Consider the following 16,444-nt stretch of genomic DNA (forward strand, 5'->3'; position numbering starts at 1 on the left):
AAGATGCAGTGGAAAGAGAGAAGACCAAGACGACAGACCTCATGACCTTCAGGTCAAGTCCACCAAATTCATACGAGCAACAAAGCCATTATGAAACTGCATCGGAATGAAAACCCAGTTGCATACCGAACGACCGGGCCAACTTGGGGCTGCGTGGTTCTGTCGACCGGTCATGGCTGGTTCAGGTTCGGCTTTCACAAAACACATGTTGGTGATTGCAACTTCTGCACTCGCTTTCACAAAACACTGGATGTTGACTCACCACAGAAATTTCCCCGTAAACCAACCAGAAATGATACACAACTTGCTCTGCCAGCTTACACCTCAATTTCGACAGTCACAAACCTCAGCGAATAGGAAAGCAAAAGTCACCGTAGAGAACGGCGGCCAAATTTCCAGTCAACTGATTCTACATTTCAGTCGGCAAGCGTTCCACACCAATGACGATAGGATTACATCTGAAACAGGCACGCTACGTTACACTAGATTCATATCTCCAGCTCAGCAGCCTACTTGAAGGAACTTTCGGCATCTCCGACGCAGTCCTGTAATTTGAGTCTCAAGTCCGACATGATCTTTCTCAGAACTCCATCAGAAAGTCAACATAAACTACCCACAGTCCTGTAATTTGAGTCTCAAGTCCAACATGATCTTTCTCAGAAGTCCATCAGAAAGAGAACATAAACTACCATGACAGTCACATGTTATGTTCCAAATGGCAGCCACAACCAGAAGCCTTCTTCATTACAACAGAAACGAGTAGCTAGTGCTAGTGAGACTGGCGAAGGGTGATCATGGTTGTAGCAGCCCGTTGCTGGCGTCGTCTCCACCTCGGTGCTTCCGAGTAAGCAGGTACTTCTCAAACTCCTTCAGGTAATCCAGGAGCAACACACAGGAGAAGAGAAGGAATCCGCCGAAGTAGTTGCTGCCACCCCCGCCACCTCCACCACCGCCCCCACCTTTGCCGAAGCGGAACGGAGGGAACCCACCACTTCCATCGTCCAGCTTCGGCCCTTGAACTTTCCCTGGAACAGTTGTAAATCATCATACATGTGAATTTAAGCAAATGTGGTGAGTTTGCCTGCTTTCTTTGAGCAACTTCAGTTACATCCTTCAAAGACAAATGAAATTGAGTTCAATTATATGCAGCATGATAATTCTAAATTCCAACCTTTCTTATCACGTTGAACAGTTGCACTTGAAGATTTCTTTTGGACGCTTTGGGTTTGAGTAGCTTTACACCTCATACTCTGTAGCAAAGAGTGATCACAGGAAAGGTAGTCAAACAAGGGATCTGACAGTGAAGTAAATCATAGACAAGATAAGCAGGTTAACATTTTTGTATTCAATTTTTGAATTTCACAAGTTCAGATTTACTATGTACTTAACAACTCACACAGTTAACGCTTTAGTAATCATTCCTGGTATGATGGTATCTAAGAAATTATGCCCATCACAGACAAGTGATTCACCAAAAAGCATTGCAAATCCATGATCCATTCATAATTGAACTAAGCCATTTTGAACATGCAAACTTTTTATAATACACACTCCTTTCAACCTAGGCAGAAGTTAGAATGAGGTCCCCCATTGGCACATTTATCTCAAAGTAGCAGTGGGTTTATCTAACATAATTACCATAGCTAACGATTTAGAAAATTTAAAATTACAATATGGAGACAATAACAAAATGCTTTTAAGATACACTGATGTTCCACTATGCAATAGTTTGTAAAATGTACAAATCTTAGAATGTATAGTTTGATACAAGGCCTGATTTCTGATTAGTTTTTAATCCCATAAACTTCAGTCTACACGTAGTAAGATCAAAATAGACAACAACTCATTAATACGTACTCTCAATGTTGTTTTAGCAGACACTTTCTGTTCAAATGAGATGCGATTAACCTTAGGTTGCTGAAATTGTGAACCTGCCAAACAGCAAGACAATAATGAGAATTATTCAGCAATACATAGTATAAGCATTGATGTGCAAAAGAGGAACAGCAATGCCAAAAATCAGAAGAATGGTGATTCATGAATCACAAAACCCAAGATCAATCCTCAATTAAGAGTTGGAGACTTTTCGGCCCACTTGTACAAATCCATAGAATTCTCAAGCTTACAGATGTGCGCAATTTTGGGGACCTACTGTGCAATTTACTTTTTAACATAATATAATGAAACATTTTAATTGGAAACAACCAGTTACTCTATTTATCTATAGAGAGAATTTACACATGAACTTAATGAATATCTCATATAAAGGGACTGCGATATGACAGATACTCTTTAAACTAATAAAAAGATATACATGGAAACAACCAGTTTGTTCTTTTTATCTTTTTTCAGATAATGGAAAATTCTATTATTCAAAAAGAGTATTTGTATATACTTTTTCTATTCATCTAGAAAGAGTATTTACACATGAACATAATGTCCGTCTTGTAAAAAGGGAAAGTGTGCTATCATAGATTATCCATGATGTATCTAAATTGCATCTGCATGGGATTCATCAGTTTTCCTGGCTTAGGTTGAGCAGTGGTGAATCTCCAGAGCAAAAGACAAGCTGGTAAGAACTATGCTACCATTGAAATTCTTTACTTGCACCTCTACAGTAGACCAAATACGGACACCACCACTGCTTTCTTTTGGTTTTCAATGCATTTATAAGGCAACAAGTTTTAAGGATAATTATAAAAAACTAATATAGATTTAATAGTACTAGTACTACTATGCTGACAATGAGTACAGGAGACAAAAAAAATGTTCAGAGTTATAGGATAGTTTCAGTACAGCCTTGGAAAACATAATGGCTGAGTGGCTAGCTTTTGCAAGAGGTCCAGCGATTTCATGATCTGTCTTGATTCTAGATGTATCGAGACAAATCTACTTGTTTGCACCTGCCAACACTTTGTTATTGTATTTGAGGCTCAGATTAACCTTTTATTTCCAACTGCACCTTAAATCCCACAAGATTTTTATGTATGATGACAAAAGGACACAACCCTGATCAAAAATGAAAAAAAACAAAAATAAAAACATACAGAAACTTGAATCCAATAATTACCTCCAAACCTCCTAGTTGAAGTGCCATAGATTGCAGCTCCAGGCAATGAACATGTTCCAAGTTGGGACATTGTGGATGCAACTCAATGCCTACGAAGCCGAATATATATCACAAAATCAGTACACATAAAAAAATGAAACACCTCACTGAATGATTCAAAATGGAATATGCCTCCCTACCTGCTGCATAGTTCATAATACCTGAAACAATTTATTTGGATTAGCTATCTAAAGACATAAAAATGCAACAAGGATGGTACTATATCATACAAATAAGAAGTACAAGATAAGCCCGCAATGCAGGTGTACCCATGTATGTATATACTGAAATATAAAGCACGATAGATAAAAGCAAAATATCCTATTACAACACAACTCTACTTACAAACAGTGGACATGAGTTTGAAACAAATAATTTCGCAAAAGAATTAACCATTTGGAAAGGGCATCGCGGACTGGAATTTGTACCAGATGACTGCAACAGGTTTCATTCTCCCATGATCCCAGCGGATCGCAATAATATCAACCGAATTTGCACACGGAGCAAAACGAATGGAACCCTAGAACAGATAAGAATTAAGTTTGCGTGTTCTTGACGCACCTATCTCCTCGACAGGTGAACCCCCAAACTTTTGAAAAGTAAATAGCCGTTCGCGATGAAATCCACAACAAAATGGATGGACAGATTGAAGAACACATCCCAGGAATGAAGATATGGATTTGATCTCACAGAGGAAAAAAAGCAACCCGGCAAAACAGGAATCAGGCTCATAACAATCCATCCAGACGCACCAGGGATCCCTTACCAGCCAAAGCTAAGTCGATCAGGGAGACACGGCACAGGAAGGACCGAAGGAGACCCAGGCAGCGCGCGGCGCGCTTCGATCCGGCGCGGGGGCACTCGGCTGGCGGCCGTCAGGGTCAAGCGAGGAAAGGGATCGGAATTGCTAAACAATGCTTGGCTATTTAATTATTTCGCAATTCCTAAGGTGGTGTTTGGATAGGGTATGGGAAAGGGAAAGGGAAATCAGATTGGTGTTTGGATCTTTAGTCCGAACTAAAATTCCTATCACATCAAATATTCGGAGGCTAATTAGGAGGACTAAACATGAGTTAATTATAAAACTAATTACACAGATGGAGGCTATTTCACGAGACGAATCTATCAAGCCAATTTAATCCATCATTAGCACATGTTATTGTAGCATCACGCTGTTAAATCATGGACTAATTAGGCTTAATAGATTCGTCTTGCAAATTAGCCTCCATCTGTGCAATTGGTTTTGTAATTAGTCTATGTTTAATACTCCTAATTAGTATCTAAACATTCGATGCGACAGGAATTTTAGGAGGTACTAAACAACCAAACGGGCCCCTTTCCTTTGTTTGTTTTTTCTTTGGTTTGAGCAAGCAAATAAAAACAAGAATGTCTTCCATGCCCTCCTAGCTCCTGGCACCCAACTCCATCCGCCTATCGATTGCTTGCTAAGTCAAAATCTCAGATGAAATGAAAAAAATGGTCGTCTAATCCAATCGGGTTCAGATCCCCTCAAGTGGCTAGATTATGCATGGCAAGCGGCAGCTCTGAACCCCCACACGCGTGGGCATGGCGGTTTGCGATTCAAGTGGCAGCTCTGAGCCTTTGCGTGGCAACGGCTTGCGATTCGTGTGGCGGCTCTGGTGACTTGTGCAACTAGGCGAGTTAGGAACTTACGAGGAGTCGCAAGATGATCCTCTTGTTCCCGCTAGGGCCGATGCCGGCAGCGTTTCACCCGTTCGCACGACAGATGCCACCATTCCCAAGCGGCCACGGCAACGCGATGAGGACACAACGAGCAGTAGTAGCCGTCGATGGAGATTGGCAAGAAGGCGATCCGTGCCCGACGGTCTGCTCTGAGAAGATAAATAATAAGTCAGATTCACCCCTCCTTGTTTCCCAGCCAAAACCCACCCCTCCTGCTGGGTATGTAGCGGTGGGAAATAATCTCATTTTATCCCTATCACATACCCATTCTTTTCCCATTCCATAAATCCGAACAAGGGATATGTTATCCTTCTTCCCTTATTTCCCTATCCCATTCTCATTTCCCAGTTCCCAAACGCCACCTTCTTGACATTGCCAAACGTGTCAACTCCCCATTTACCAAGTCCATCCGATAAAGCACCCAGTTTGCTTTTAACATCTCCAACAATTGTGGCCACCATAGTATGCCAACACGTTGCAACGGTAGGCTTTAGCTCCGGGTGCCTGTCCTACATGGCTTCGTAACGGAACTGTCGACGCGCACCGTTTTGTTCTAACTCATCATCAGTTAGTTTTAGCAGCAACCCACGATGATCAGACATTGCTGCGTTGATATGGCACACATTTGCAAAGGGAAACTGCGCACTCCATTCAGCTGAACCAAGGGCTCGATCCAGTCTGACTTGAGTATAAGTACCCGCTGCCACCTTCTTCTCCCAGGTCCAGAAGCTACCACTATAACCGAGATCAATGAGGCTGCATACATCAACCATGTCGCGAAATCCCTGCATCTGCGATAGCGCGCGGTGTCCCACTCGAAGGTGCTCCTCAGGTCGCAATACTTCATTGAAACCTCCTAGGCAAAGCCAAGGTAAGGTGCTAGTACCACATATGTTCTTTAGAGTATCCCAAGTTTGAGATCTCAGGTTAGTCTGGGCCTCTCCATAAACTGTTGTGATTCTCCAATGTAACTCACCGATACCCATAACTGAAGCATCAATGTGATACTTAGAATGACCCAAAATATTGATATCCAAATCATTATTCCAGAAAATACAAAGACCACCACTCCTGCCTTCACTACCAACCGCAAAGGCTCTATCAAAACCCAGCGTACCGGCTAGCTATGCAGCACGGATACGGATACGCGTATCGGTATCGGAAGGATACGGATACACGGATACGGCAATTTCTTAAACAACCCGATACGCGGATACGTTTTAACTATTTTTTTAATAAATAAATAACAATGCATATTAAATTGCAAAATAGATGTTCAAATTCAACATAGAGACATTTAAGGTCTATTACACTGAGAATAACATGATAGCAGGTTCTAATTTAGGAGAGGATGGGAGCCTGGGACTGCAATCAATCAATATAAACTCATATCCAGATTCTGGAGATTGGCCAATTATCATCACGTTACCTCCTACTTGCAATCTATATGGTACTATTCTCCAAGCAATTGTATTTGAACCAGTTAAGTATTGAAAAGAAAGGATAATCAACAACTGTGCAATAGCCAACATTATAAAGATCACACTGCCCCTGAACTTAATCCACCATCCATGCTTGCATGGGCCCTTATTCTGTAGACTATGGATTATACTTCCAAATTGCCTGGATACACTACACAGAAAATGTAAATCTCTATGCACTTTACGGATGCTATGCTACCATTACTGGGAGGAACTCACGGTTCACGGGAGGCCTGCACTACCACTATCAGAGGAAGTCACGCACCTGAACAGGAGCTGGGGCTCCTTACGCCGGAGGCCGACGGGAGTAATCACGGGCGGACGGAGGCCGACGGGAGGCAGACTGCGGCCGGCGGGAGGCGGCCTCGCGGCCAGGCCCGTGGCCGCGGGAGGCGGACGGCGGCTGGCAGGAGGCGGCCTCACGGACGGCGGCCAGCGGACGGCGGCCGACGAGAGGCGGAGGCGCTGCGTCAGCCGTCAGGTCGAGCGGGAGATTGCGGCGATGCGCTGCGTGAGGCGGCTGCGCGTGGGAGAGCCGACGCCCGACGGGTCACGGGAGTAGGGCAGGAGGTGGGATGTGCTGTGATGTTGGGCCGGCTGGGCCGAATCCAGGCGCGGAAACGTTTCCGATCCGAAGTTTTCGGCCCATTTAATCGGGGATACGTGGATACACCACGGATATGTATCCGGGGCGTATCCGTATCCGATACGGGATACGGTCCCCAGGTGGAGTATCCGTGTTTCGTAGACCTACATGTTCAACATTCAAGTACTGCAACTTTTTCTCAAGTCCAGTTATTTTCTCAGATATGGCAAGCTCCTTTCTCTGCAACTCCCTGGGAGACCCAAGCTCTGACATTTCAGATTCCAGCTGATTTTTTTTCTTCTTCAAAGCTGCAACACAAATTGCATGAAGAGCCAGTAAGACATTAGCAAATAGCACACATCAGTTTATATGATGTAATAAGATGATAGGGCAATACAGACATTCTATTCTGCTATCATCCCATTTGTTTGATCTTGCTTCCATTCTTCCACTTATTCCACCAGTCATAGTGCCAGATTTAGTCAGCAGAATCCCATCAACGGTAACAACTAAATGCAACACAAGATAGCACAAATAAGCATAAAAATAGCCAAACAATGAAACAAGAAAAAAATGATGCTTCTTAATAAGCAGAAGATATCCTTACCTTTATACCTTTCACCACTCCAACTTAAGGTTTTAGCTTCATCAAGTTTATCACAGACAAGTGTATTTCCAACAGCATACAGAACTGCTTTCTCCAAAGCTCGGTCAAACGTACAATGTTAAGACACAAAATATAGCATGACAAAAAAATAGTACAGTTTAAAGAGCAATTAACTTTTCTCCACGAACTATTATTGCAAAAATGGCAACGTGAGCAGGCAAGCATGCACGGCGAAATTAAAAAGCAGGCAAGACTTAGTGAATGGCTGCAATCATGTCCTTTCACCCAAAAAAAACGGATGTTTATCTAGGAGGCAAAAGACAGAGGGTGCATTTGATGGAAGTGACCAGGTGGGAAGTAAAATGTGGCAACAGCTTTCTATCTCTATCATACTTATCATGCCAAGAGATTGATTCACAATAGTATGATAATACATTTCATGCAATAGTAGGGAATAATGTACATGCTTGAAGGATTGCACAGAAACACATATGTCTCTGGTGACAGATGCATCTACTTCTTTTTACGGAAACAGCAGAGGACCTTTATCTACAAAGAGGGGGTGGAGGTGGGGGGTAGGGAGTATAGATGGCCAAAAGATGGATAGCACATCTAATGGAAATGACCAAGTCGGGGGCTAAAAACAGTAGCGCTTTTTTAATAATTGGGCTTATGCTTGCAATGCTGAGAGATTGATTCACAACAGCATTACTATTTTAGGCAGTGGTAGTGGTAGGGGAACAACTTAATGTTTGAAGGGTTGCATGGAAACACAACTGTGTACCTACTGTCAGACATGCACCATTGAGCATGAGCATGTGTATATGAATTTCTTGATGATATTAAATATAATCTACTAAACAAAAGAAAAAATAAGATGCATAGCTTCAAGACTGCAGCATATAATCTATTGCACATAAATGTATGTACATATCAAAGTTAAACAAGATTTGACCAATCGAAAGAAATCATCTGCAGAATTAAATAAATAAAATAATTTGTGTGGGGCAAGAAGACAAAAGGATATTGAATGACATCAAAAACCAACTGCGCAGATCCACCAAGGGTTCGCAGCTTCTCAATTATTGGCTTCACGCGAACTGATTGCAAGGGAATAAATGTCTGAGGAGGAAGCCGCTGCTCCTTCAGGTACTGTGGCACAGAAAAGAAAAGGTTACTTTGCCTATTCCAATAGATAATGTGGAAACTAAAGAACCAGATCACATGAGTACCATTATAATTTAACCAACATAAGTTGCATAATGTGATCAAAGCTCCAAAAGCATGCCTTGTCGAAAAGACATAACCAAACTAATAACTGCAAAACAGCAGGTGGAAGAAGGAAAAGAAAAAAGGAGATAGAATAAGGGGGACGTAGCCCAGCCCACATGCCAGACCATATAGCCTCCCCTCCCTCCCTCCCTCCCTCCCTCCAGATGTGCTGCTGCCGCCCGCAACCACTCCTCCCTGCCCTTCTCTTTCCTCACTGCTCAGCGCCCTCAGATTGACTGCTGCTGCAACCCCCCTTCCATATCAACCATGCCACAACTGACCAGAGCAAGTCCTGCACCAGCCACCAGCGCCAGAGCCAGCGAGGACGGCAGCAGATGCAGGTTCTTAGCCTTGCTGGCCAGCTCCCCACACGTTCTCCCTCTCTTCTCCCTCCCTAACTCTCTTTTGCTGGTTTTTTGGTTGTGGCGGCCGGGACCCCCAGAATCCCAGCACGCCTCATCACCTAGGTTACGCCTTCAAAACCATGTCTGATCCAAATGGATATGAAGATGCACGCCAGCACAGCAGGAGGAAGCGATGCGAAGAGGTGGCCACTGGCCAGGACGCCAGGGCATAGGGGCGCAGGCTCTGCAGAGACACAGTCAGCAGGTCTCCAAGCTAAGGATTATTTTATTTGATTATTTTGAATTTGGGATATTGTTATGTAGTAGAGGCTATTGGTCTATTGGAGCAGCTCCTGCTGCACTCACAATTCTACGAGCAGCTCTCCACAGATACGTAATCGTTGGTTTGACCATATGAGTGACTTCTGACAATTCTTAAATCTTAAGTTTGCTAATACTATCAGTGTTTCCCTATTTTGCAATTGCAATATTCTTTCTGTTATCAGGCTACAAAGTCTTGTATCCTTGATATTGTTTACTTTAACCTGACAAATTCACAATATATCATTTAGATATCAGGTCACCATTGATTGACAGCCATGAATTCATAATTGACTGGGCTTGATTTTTCGCATTTGCTATTATATTGTTAGCTATGCAAGTTTTTAACTTATTTGTTGAACTAAAGATATTATAAGATCCTTTTACTTGCATACCGAATTGAATGAAAAATTTCATTATCGTATACCGAATTGCTTGGTGAGTTTTATAGTTGTATATCGAATTGTATATTCGAGTATTGATTCGGCATACCCTATGTTGAAATCCTAGCTCCGTCACTGGTTGGGGCGTTTGGGATCTGGGATGGACAATTTATATAGTTTGGGGGACCCAAGAAAGCATTTTAGAAGTTTAGGGACCTTGTTAACCCAATAGAAAACGTTTGAGGACCTTTTGTGTATTTTACTTAATAAAAAATGATACAACTAGCATTAGCATTGAATTTTGCAGATGTCATGTATACCCTCCATGTCGAGATACGCCAGATAACAGATATGGAACTGTCTGCTTCGATGTAAAATTTTGAGTTCAAGTAAAAAAGATATAGGATAAGATGCTAACCTTCTCAGATACAGGGTGCTACTTCCTCTGCAACATCCCGCGGGGCCCAAGTTCTCAAAATTCAGGTTCCAGCTGTTTTTTTCCTTTTAAATTTAGAGCTCCTGCAGTTTCAAATCACGCAATGTAAGAAACAACCAAATTCAGTGCACATTTGTTATGGTAAAAAAAACCATTCTATTTTACTAATGCTCTGCTTTTCCCATAAGTCATCTTGTATGCATACGCATAGAAACCATCAACAACAATATCTTAATATCTCCTAGAGAGCCACTAGATCATCACATTAGGACCTGACAGGTAGGTTGAATGCATTACTCATGACTGAGACACAAGCTGGAGATGTACATACATAGTAGCATTGCTTAAAAATAGTCAAACATGTCCCAGAAAACCTGAAGCAAAATACTTACCCTTGAACCGTTCACCATGGTTATTTAGAGTTTTAGCTTCATCACAGTTGTGACAGAAAGGCATATGAAGCTATCTGCCTCTCACCAGTCACCAGCAAGCGGAATAGCAAAGATCCACCATTCAAATACAAACTTATTATGCTCAGAATTCAGGAATGCCAACCATTAGCACGACAATAATTGCGTGAGTTAGTAAGTGCTCGTGCCTCTTTGACTTTCTTGAACAGATTATATGCAGTCTCAACTTTGTCCATTTCCAACAGTTTGTTGTTCAGTTTGCTGTAAACAATTCTCCCAAGACAGAAGCCATTCCGAAGTGATTCCTCCATCACAGACACAGCTGCATCAACCTTGCCCACATTGCAAAGCCCATTTACAATAAACTCATAAATCTCTTTATCGGGTTGATATCCACACTCTTGCATCTCTTCCCATATGTTCAAAACAATTCCGCTCTTCCCAAATTTAGCAAGCCTATCGAGCAAAAGCTTGTAAGCTTTCAAGGATATTACACAACCAGCCTTCCTACTCTTTTTGTAAATCATCAAAGCAGCATGAGGCGGTCCAAATGTACACAATGGCTCGATAAATGATGTTATCACCCCAGTATTTGGCAGAACGCCTCGAGCCAGCATATTCTCAAACATTTGAAGTGCATCAGCCACCCTGCGCTCTTTCAGAAAGGCTTTAATTATCTTGAAGTATGTGTTGATGTTTGGCGGACAATTCTTGTCCAACATATCTTTGTAGTACTTGATGCACCTGTCCAAATCCCCAGTAGAGATAAAATTGAAAATAAGTGCATTGTAAGTCATCGTAGTTGGACCCAATCTCTCACTTGCCATATTCTCAAACACCCTGAGTGCATCTTCAGTCCGCCCTGCTCTACCCAACGCCTCAATTAGATGGCAATGTGAAACCTCATCTGGCACCAGACCATCCTCCTGCATCTTTGTCCAAACCTCCTGCATCTTGTCAACACTCCCAAGCCTCGCCCAGCCACCCATCACATCATTGTACACATGGTTATCAAGACCAAGCAACTCCTTTCGAGCAGCCTGCAAGAGCGAATTGGCAAGGCCTACATGTGACCTCCGGCAAAGGCAACCGATGAGGATAGCAAATGCTTCCTTTCTGTGGCAAGCTTTCCCAATTCCAAACCCAAATTGGTCAGTACTAAGCACTTCAACAGCCCTGCTGACATGCCTGGCGGCAACTAGGCTATCCACGATGATCTCCAGCGTGGTCAGGTCTGGAAAGACGTTGTTTCTCCGCATGATCTGCAGGGCGTCGTCAAGGAAATCGAAGAATTTCTTCCTCCCTAATGCCTTGATGACGATGTTGCAGGTGTGGATAGACGGCGGCGGATCAGAGTTGGTGACCGCCCAGTCGAAGAAGGCGACGGTGGCAGCGCCGCCGAGGTCGCCAGCGTTGACGACATCGGCGAGTACCTCCGGCGAGAGCGCGGTGGTGGCATCAAGGCCCGTGGAGGAGAGCGCCCGGTGGAGCGTGGCGCGACCCAGGGGCTTGCGGAGGAATACCCCACGGAGGCGGTCGGCGGCGGAGAGGAGCAGGGCGGTAGGCGGCGGCGGAGGTGGGGGATGGGGCCCGGGAGTGGGGTAGATACATTGGGGACGAGTGGGGGGTGGAGGTGGGTTGGCAAGGGGAGTGGAAGGGAGACGGCGGAGGGAGGAGATGACCATGTCCTCGGCGGCGGGGAAGGCGGAGGCGGAGTAGCAGCGAGTGTGGAGGAGGAGGACGCGGGCCGCCATCCGTGCGCCTCCCCTCCTCCTCGACCGTGCCGAGCTGGAGTGGGATACCCAGTCCGCCGGAACTTCCCGCGGGATCACAACCACAACTCGATCGGGTGCGCCTCGTCGTCCTCGACGACGACCTGGTCGGAGCTAGGAACCGAAACCAACGGGGGCGACTGCGGGCTGGGGGTGGAGGTTTGGCAGAGGGAGAGACGAGACGGGAGAGTCGGAGATGATGATGAATTGATGACAGATTTCGGTAATCAGGAGACAGATGCAGCTGCACAAGCACATACTTCAAGATAATTAAAGCCTTTCTGACGAGAATGGCAGCTGCACAAGCACACGGTAACTTGCGGCCCATCAGGCCCATCATATCTTCTCCTCACTCAGGCCCACGGGCTGCCGTCGTATCAGGCCTACGCGCCCAAGGGAGCCCATAATTCATCCCCTGTCCTCTCTCTGCCAGCGCAGGCGCAGCGCCGCGGGGAAAGGAAAGCGATGCCGTCTCCTCCTCCTCCGCCGCCGCCGCCCGGGGCTCTGCCGGTGGGCTTCCGCTTCCGCCCGACGGACGAGGAGCTGGTGTGCCACTACCTCAAGCCCAAGATCGCCGGCCGCGTGCACCCGGACCTGCTCCTCATCCCCGACGTCGACCTCTCCGCATGCGAGCCCTGGGAGCTGCCCGCCAAGGCGCTCATCAGGTCCGACGACCCCGAGTGGTTCTTCTTCGCGCCCCTCGATCGCAAGTACCCCGGCGGCCACCGCTCCAACCGCTCCACCGCCGCCGGCTACTGGAAGGCCACGGGCAAGGACCGCCTCATCCGCTCGCGCCCAGCAGGCACCCTCATCGGCATCAAGAAGACGCTCGTCTTCCACAGAGGCAGGGCGCCGCGAGGCCACCGCACCTCCTGGATCATGCACGAGTACCGCACGGCCGAGCCCCAGCTCCAGCAAGGCCAAAACGTACCTATTCTATTTCACTCCTCTTCCTCTTCCTCCTGCTACCTTCTCTGCCCCTGGGTAGGCTGCTTACAATCCTTCCCTCTTTCTCTCTACTTTATCATATGTATGATAATCCACCAGGGTAGCTTCGTTCTCTACCGCCTGTTCGACAAGCACGAGGAGGAGGAACCGGAAGCCGCAGACGCCGCCGATTCACCGTCCACATCGTCTGCCGCCGACCCGCCACCCATCGCGCCAGCAGTGAAAGCTGAGAATTTGTGCCAACCCGCTTCTGCGAAAATGGCTCATCTTCTTACAACTCTCAGTAACAATGAGCCAACAGCCGCCCAGGTGCACTAGAGTATTCTTGGTCCAATTCTAAATGCACGCTGTGTATTGATTCGTGGTGTGCCATATAGCAGGAAGGCGATCCTCTTCTGGATGTGTTAGCCCAGCTTCCAGACCTACAGCCTGAGCAAACATACGATGGATTCCCTACCATCACCTCTCCGATGCGTCCTTACACTGACCATCCTTTTCTTGGCAATGTTGGTGGGCAAGATCTTTCGGCGTATATAGATAGCATCATTGCTCATCAGGATCTGGAAGACTTGTTGGTCAACCCTTCTTTGGCGAAGACGGTGGAGCACCCCACTGGAAATTTTGAGCCCATTCCTACTTCTCTACTTGTTCCAAGCAGCAGCTCCTCAAACAACAACAGATCACCTGAAAATAGCTGGGCAAACCTTGATACAGAAAGGTTGCTCCTAATCCAGGTTAGAATCATTTTGTCTTTAGCTTTTTATCCATTGTGAAACTCGCGTCTCAACTTATGTTCCTCGTTTCCTTTTCCAAACAAAGGGTGCAGATGGCACAGATGCTGCTGCTTGCTGTTCTTCTGCAACCAAAATACTACAATTTGATACAGGTGATGCTAATCATGACACGGGACCTCAAACTGACTCGGCCTCTGGTGTGTCAGCTGAAGCATCCCACTTATACAACCAATATCAACTTCAATCTGCATCCATTCCTCAAATGGAGCTGGCCAGGAGTGACATGACAGATTCAGACGCCTTTAATGGGCTTGAAGGTTCGGCACCAGAACCTTTGATGCAGCAATTATCAGTTTCAAACTTCACGGATCCACACCAAGGGACTGCGTTAAGAAGGATCCGCCTTGTGCACTCTATTCAGAGGGCGTCAGTCACTGAGCCTGTACTAACTTCAAATTCGGAGGGTGAAGATGAAGAACGGTCATGTTATAGCACAGACAATTCATCAACCAACAACGAGGATTATGCCAATGTGATCTCCCAAACTATAGTTTGACTCAAGCTTCCCATAATTCTATTTACTGACGCTAGTATTAACTGGATTAATATGGTCTTGATCAGGCTGGAGGAGCAATGCATAGTCAAGGTGGAGGGGTGATACCTACTCAAGTAGTTTCTTCGACGGAAGTTACAGGAGAGCTACAGGATTTCATATTTGATGGTACTAAAATGAAATTTCCATTTAAATCAGTTCTAGTGCTCCCTGGTGTTAGTATATAATATTAATCATAAAAACTATGATTAAAGTAGTGAGGTGAAAAATTCTATGTATATTCCATGGAGCTGTCATTCACACCTTGGGGTGGCATTTTCCTCTCATTTATTTTCTGCCAATCACAAAACTGTAGGTCTTATCAGTTGCTTATCTTAGACAGTTTGGGCAGTGGGATCGCTTCTGTTTAGCAAAATTTCAGTTGGTCGCCTCTTCATACCATAGAGTCAAAAGGTTAACTTTTCCGTGGTTCACTAATACTGATGGGCATGTGACCCAACATGGATCTGCCCATCAATCTGTGTTGCGCTATTAACACCAACTTCATGAAGCCTGCCCTTGTCTAAAGAATTTAAAGTTGGCTCCCACGTGCTAAATTTTAGCACCTGTCACATCGGATGTTTGGATACTAATTAGGAGTATTAAACACAGTCTAATTACAAAACTAATTACACAGATGGAGGTTAATTCGTGAGACGAATCTATTAAGCCTAATTAGTCCATGATTTGACAATGTGGTGCTACAATAACCATTTTCTAATGATGGATTAATTAGGCGTAGTAGATTCGTCTCGCGAATTAGCCTAGGGGTTCTGCAATTAATTTTATAATTAACTCATGTTTAGTCCTCCTAATTAGCATTCGTATGCAAACAGCCCCAAATGTACAAGGGAGGTATGCTTGTATTGAGTGCCCTGAAATAGTGGCGGCAAAGGCTGAATGCAGGTGTTTGTTTGGTACATGTTCACTTTAGAATGTAGTGTCTTAGTATTTGAATTTTCCTACTGTATGCCCAACAGAGGCGAATGCGGATGTTTGTCTAGGATAACTATGCGTTAGTAGTGTTGAGCCATAATTTGTTGGAGCAGATGAACATTGCACCTGCATCCTGAGCTGTCTCTGAGGTTTTGACGATTTTGTTGTGCAGAAGGTGCATCGTCGCTCCATGGTGTGGTGCGTCATGGAGGCAATCTCAAGCGGAGGCTCAAAGAGGAATATATGGAAACCAATCAGGATGCCGGTGAGATCCTGCAGCAGAGCATCCGTGTACCTAGAGAGCCATCCCTGAGGAGACGACAACGGATCAGTTCAGTTGTGCGGGTGCTTTGCCTGGCTCTGGTGGTCATTCTCGTATTTGTTGGCCTATGGAAATGTATCTAGCTAGTCTAGCTTACAGAAGTCACTGCCTGCATTATTAGGTACGACGAGCTATTATTCAGTGTGGTGACTGCATCAGTAGATATTTGGCTGGCTTAACAAAAGGTTGGTTAGAAAATCTTGAAGAGTTGTGAGCCCGTTGATAGAAATAGAATGAAGCTAGCGTGTGTAGCTGAGTTAGGTTCCATAGAAGGAAAGTTATGATGTTTGACATGGTTGTGTATATTTAGTAGGTAATTCCGTTGCTGCTTGTGGTCAGTTATATGGATCAAGCATATATCCCAGTCGTCTGTTTATGTACATATTTCATCAAGTAGCTGGTGGTATGAAGAGAAGTAGTAGATGAGTTTGATGCAGCCCCTGGCCGGCTTTCCTGCCTTGCATGTCGTCTAAGGGTACGGGATGAC

The 16,444-nt window shown here is 45.0% G+C and overlaps 3 protein-coding genes across 6 annotated transcripts; 1 reads left to right on the top strand and 2 right to left on the bottom strand.

Moving 5' to 3' along the window:
• Window positions 1-270: 270 nt before the first annotated feature.
• LOC101754186 lies at window positions 271-7,597 on the bottom strand. Of its 3 annotated transcripts, XM_014805103.2 has the most exons (8): window positions 7,488-7,597; window positions 7,282-7,389; window positions 6,560-7,188; window positions 3,250-3,270; window positions 3,071-3,159; window positions 1,858-1,931; window positions 1,172-1,250; window positions 271-1,025 (listed from the first exon to the last, which is right to left on the bottom strand). In XM_014805103.2, the coding sequence occupies exons 5-8, from the start codon at window positions 3,138-3,140 to the stop codon at window positions 793-795; spliced, it is 456 nt and encodes a 151-aa protein (XP_014660589.1). In that variant the 5' UTR covers window positions 3,141-3,159; window positions 3,250-3,270; window positions 6,560-7,188; window positions 7,282-7,389; window positions 7,488-7,597; the 3' UTR covers window positions 271-792. The 3 variants fall into 3 exon arrangements, with proteins under 3 accessions (XP_014660589.1, XP_014660590.1, XP_004964248.1); XM_014805104.2 differs by lacking the exon at window positions 3,250-3,270; XM_004964191.4 differs by lacking the exons at window positions 6,560-7,188; window positions 7,282-7,389; window positions 7,488-7,597 and having other exon boundaries at window positions 3,250-4,171.
• Window positions 7,598-8,508: 911 nt separating this feature from the next.
• Window positions 8,509-12,680, bottom strand: LOC101753499 (putative pentatricopeptide repeat-containing protein At5g43820). Its single transcript, XM_014805102.2, has 3 exons — window positions 10,636-12,680; window positions 10,226-10,326; window positions 8,509-8,639 (listed from the first exon to the last, which is right to left on the bottom strand). The coding sequence occupies exon 1, from the start codon at window positions 12,405-12,407 to the stop codon at window positions 10,785-10,787; it is 1,623 nt and encodes a 540-aa protein (XP_014660588.1). The 5' UTR covers window positions 12,408-12,680; the 3' UTR covers window positions 8,509-8,639; window positions 10,226-10,326; window positions 10,636-10,784.
• Window positions 12,681-12,824: 144 nt separating this feature from the next.
• LOC101755267 lies at window positions 12,825-16,367 on the top strand. 2 transcript variants are annotated; one of them, XM_004964193.3, is made up of 6 exons: window positions 12,825-13,352; window positions 13,473-13,682; window positions 13,751-14,107; window positions 14,193-14,639; window positions 14,729-14,828; window positions 15,808-16,367. In XM_004964193.3, exons 1-6 carry the CDS (start codon window positions 12,891-12,893, stop codon window positions 16,038-16,040), a joined length of 1,809 nt encoding a protein of 602 aa, XP_004964250.1. In that variant the 5' UTR covers window positions 12,825-12,890; the 3' UTR covers window positions 16,041-16,367. The 2 variants fall into 2 exon arrangements, with proteins under 2 accessions (XP_004964250.1, XP_004964251.1); XM_004964194.3 differs by having other exon boundaries at window positions 12,827-13,352; window positions 13,754-14,107.
• The last annotated feature ends 77 nt before the right edge of the window (window positions 16,368-16,444 follow it).

Source organism: Setaria italica, chromosome IV, assembly GCF_000263155.2.
Source record: "Setaria italica strain Yugu1 chromosome IV, Setaria_italica_v2.0, whole genome shotgun sequence".
Taxonomy (NCBI): Eukaryota; Viridiplantae; Streptophyta; class Magnoliopsida; order Poales; family Poaceae; genus Setaria; species Setaria italica.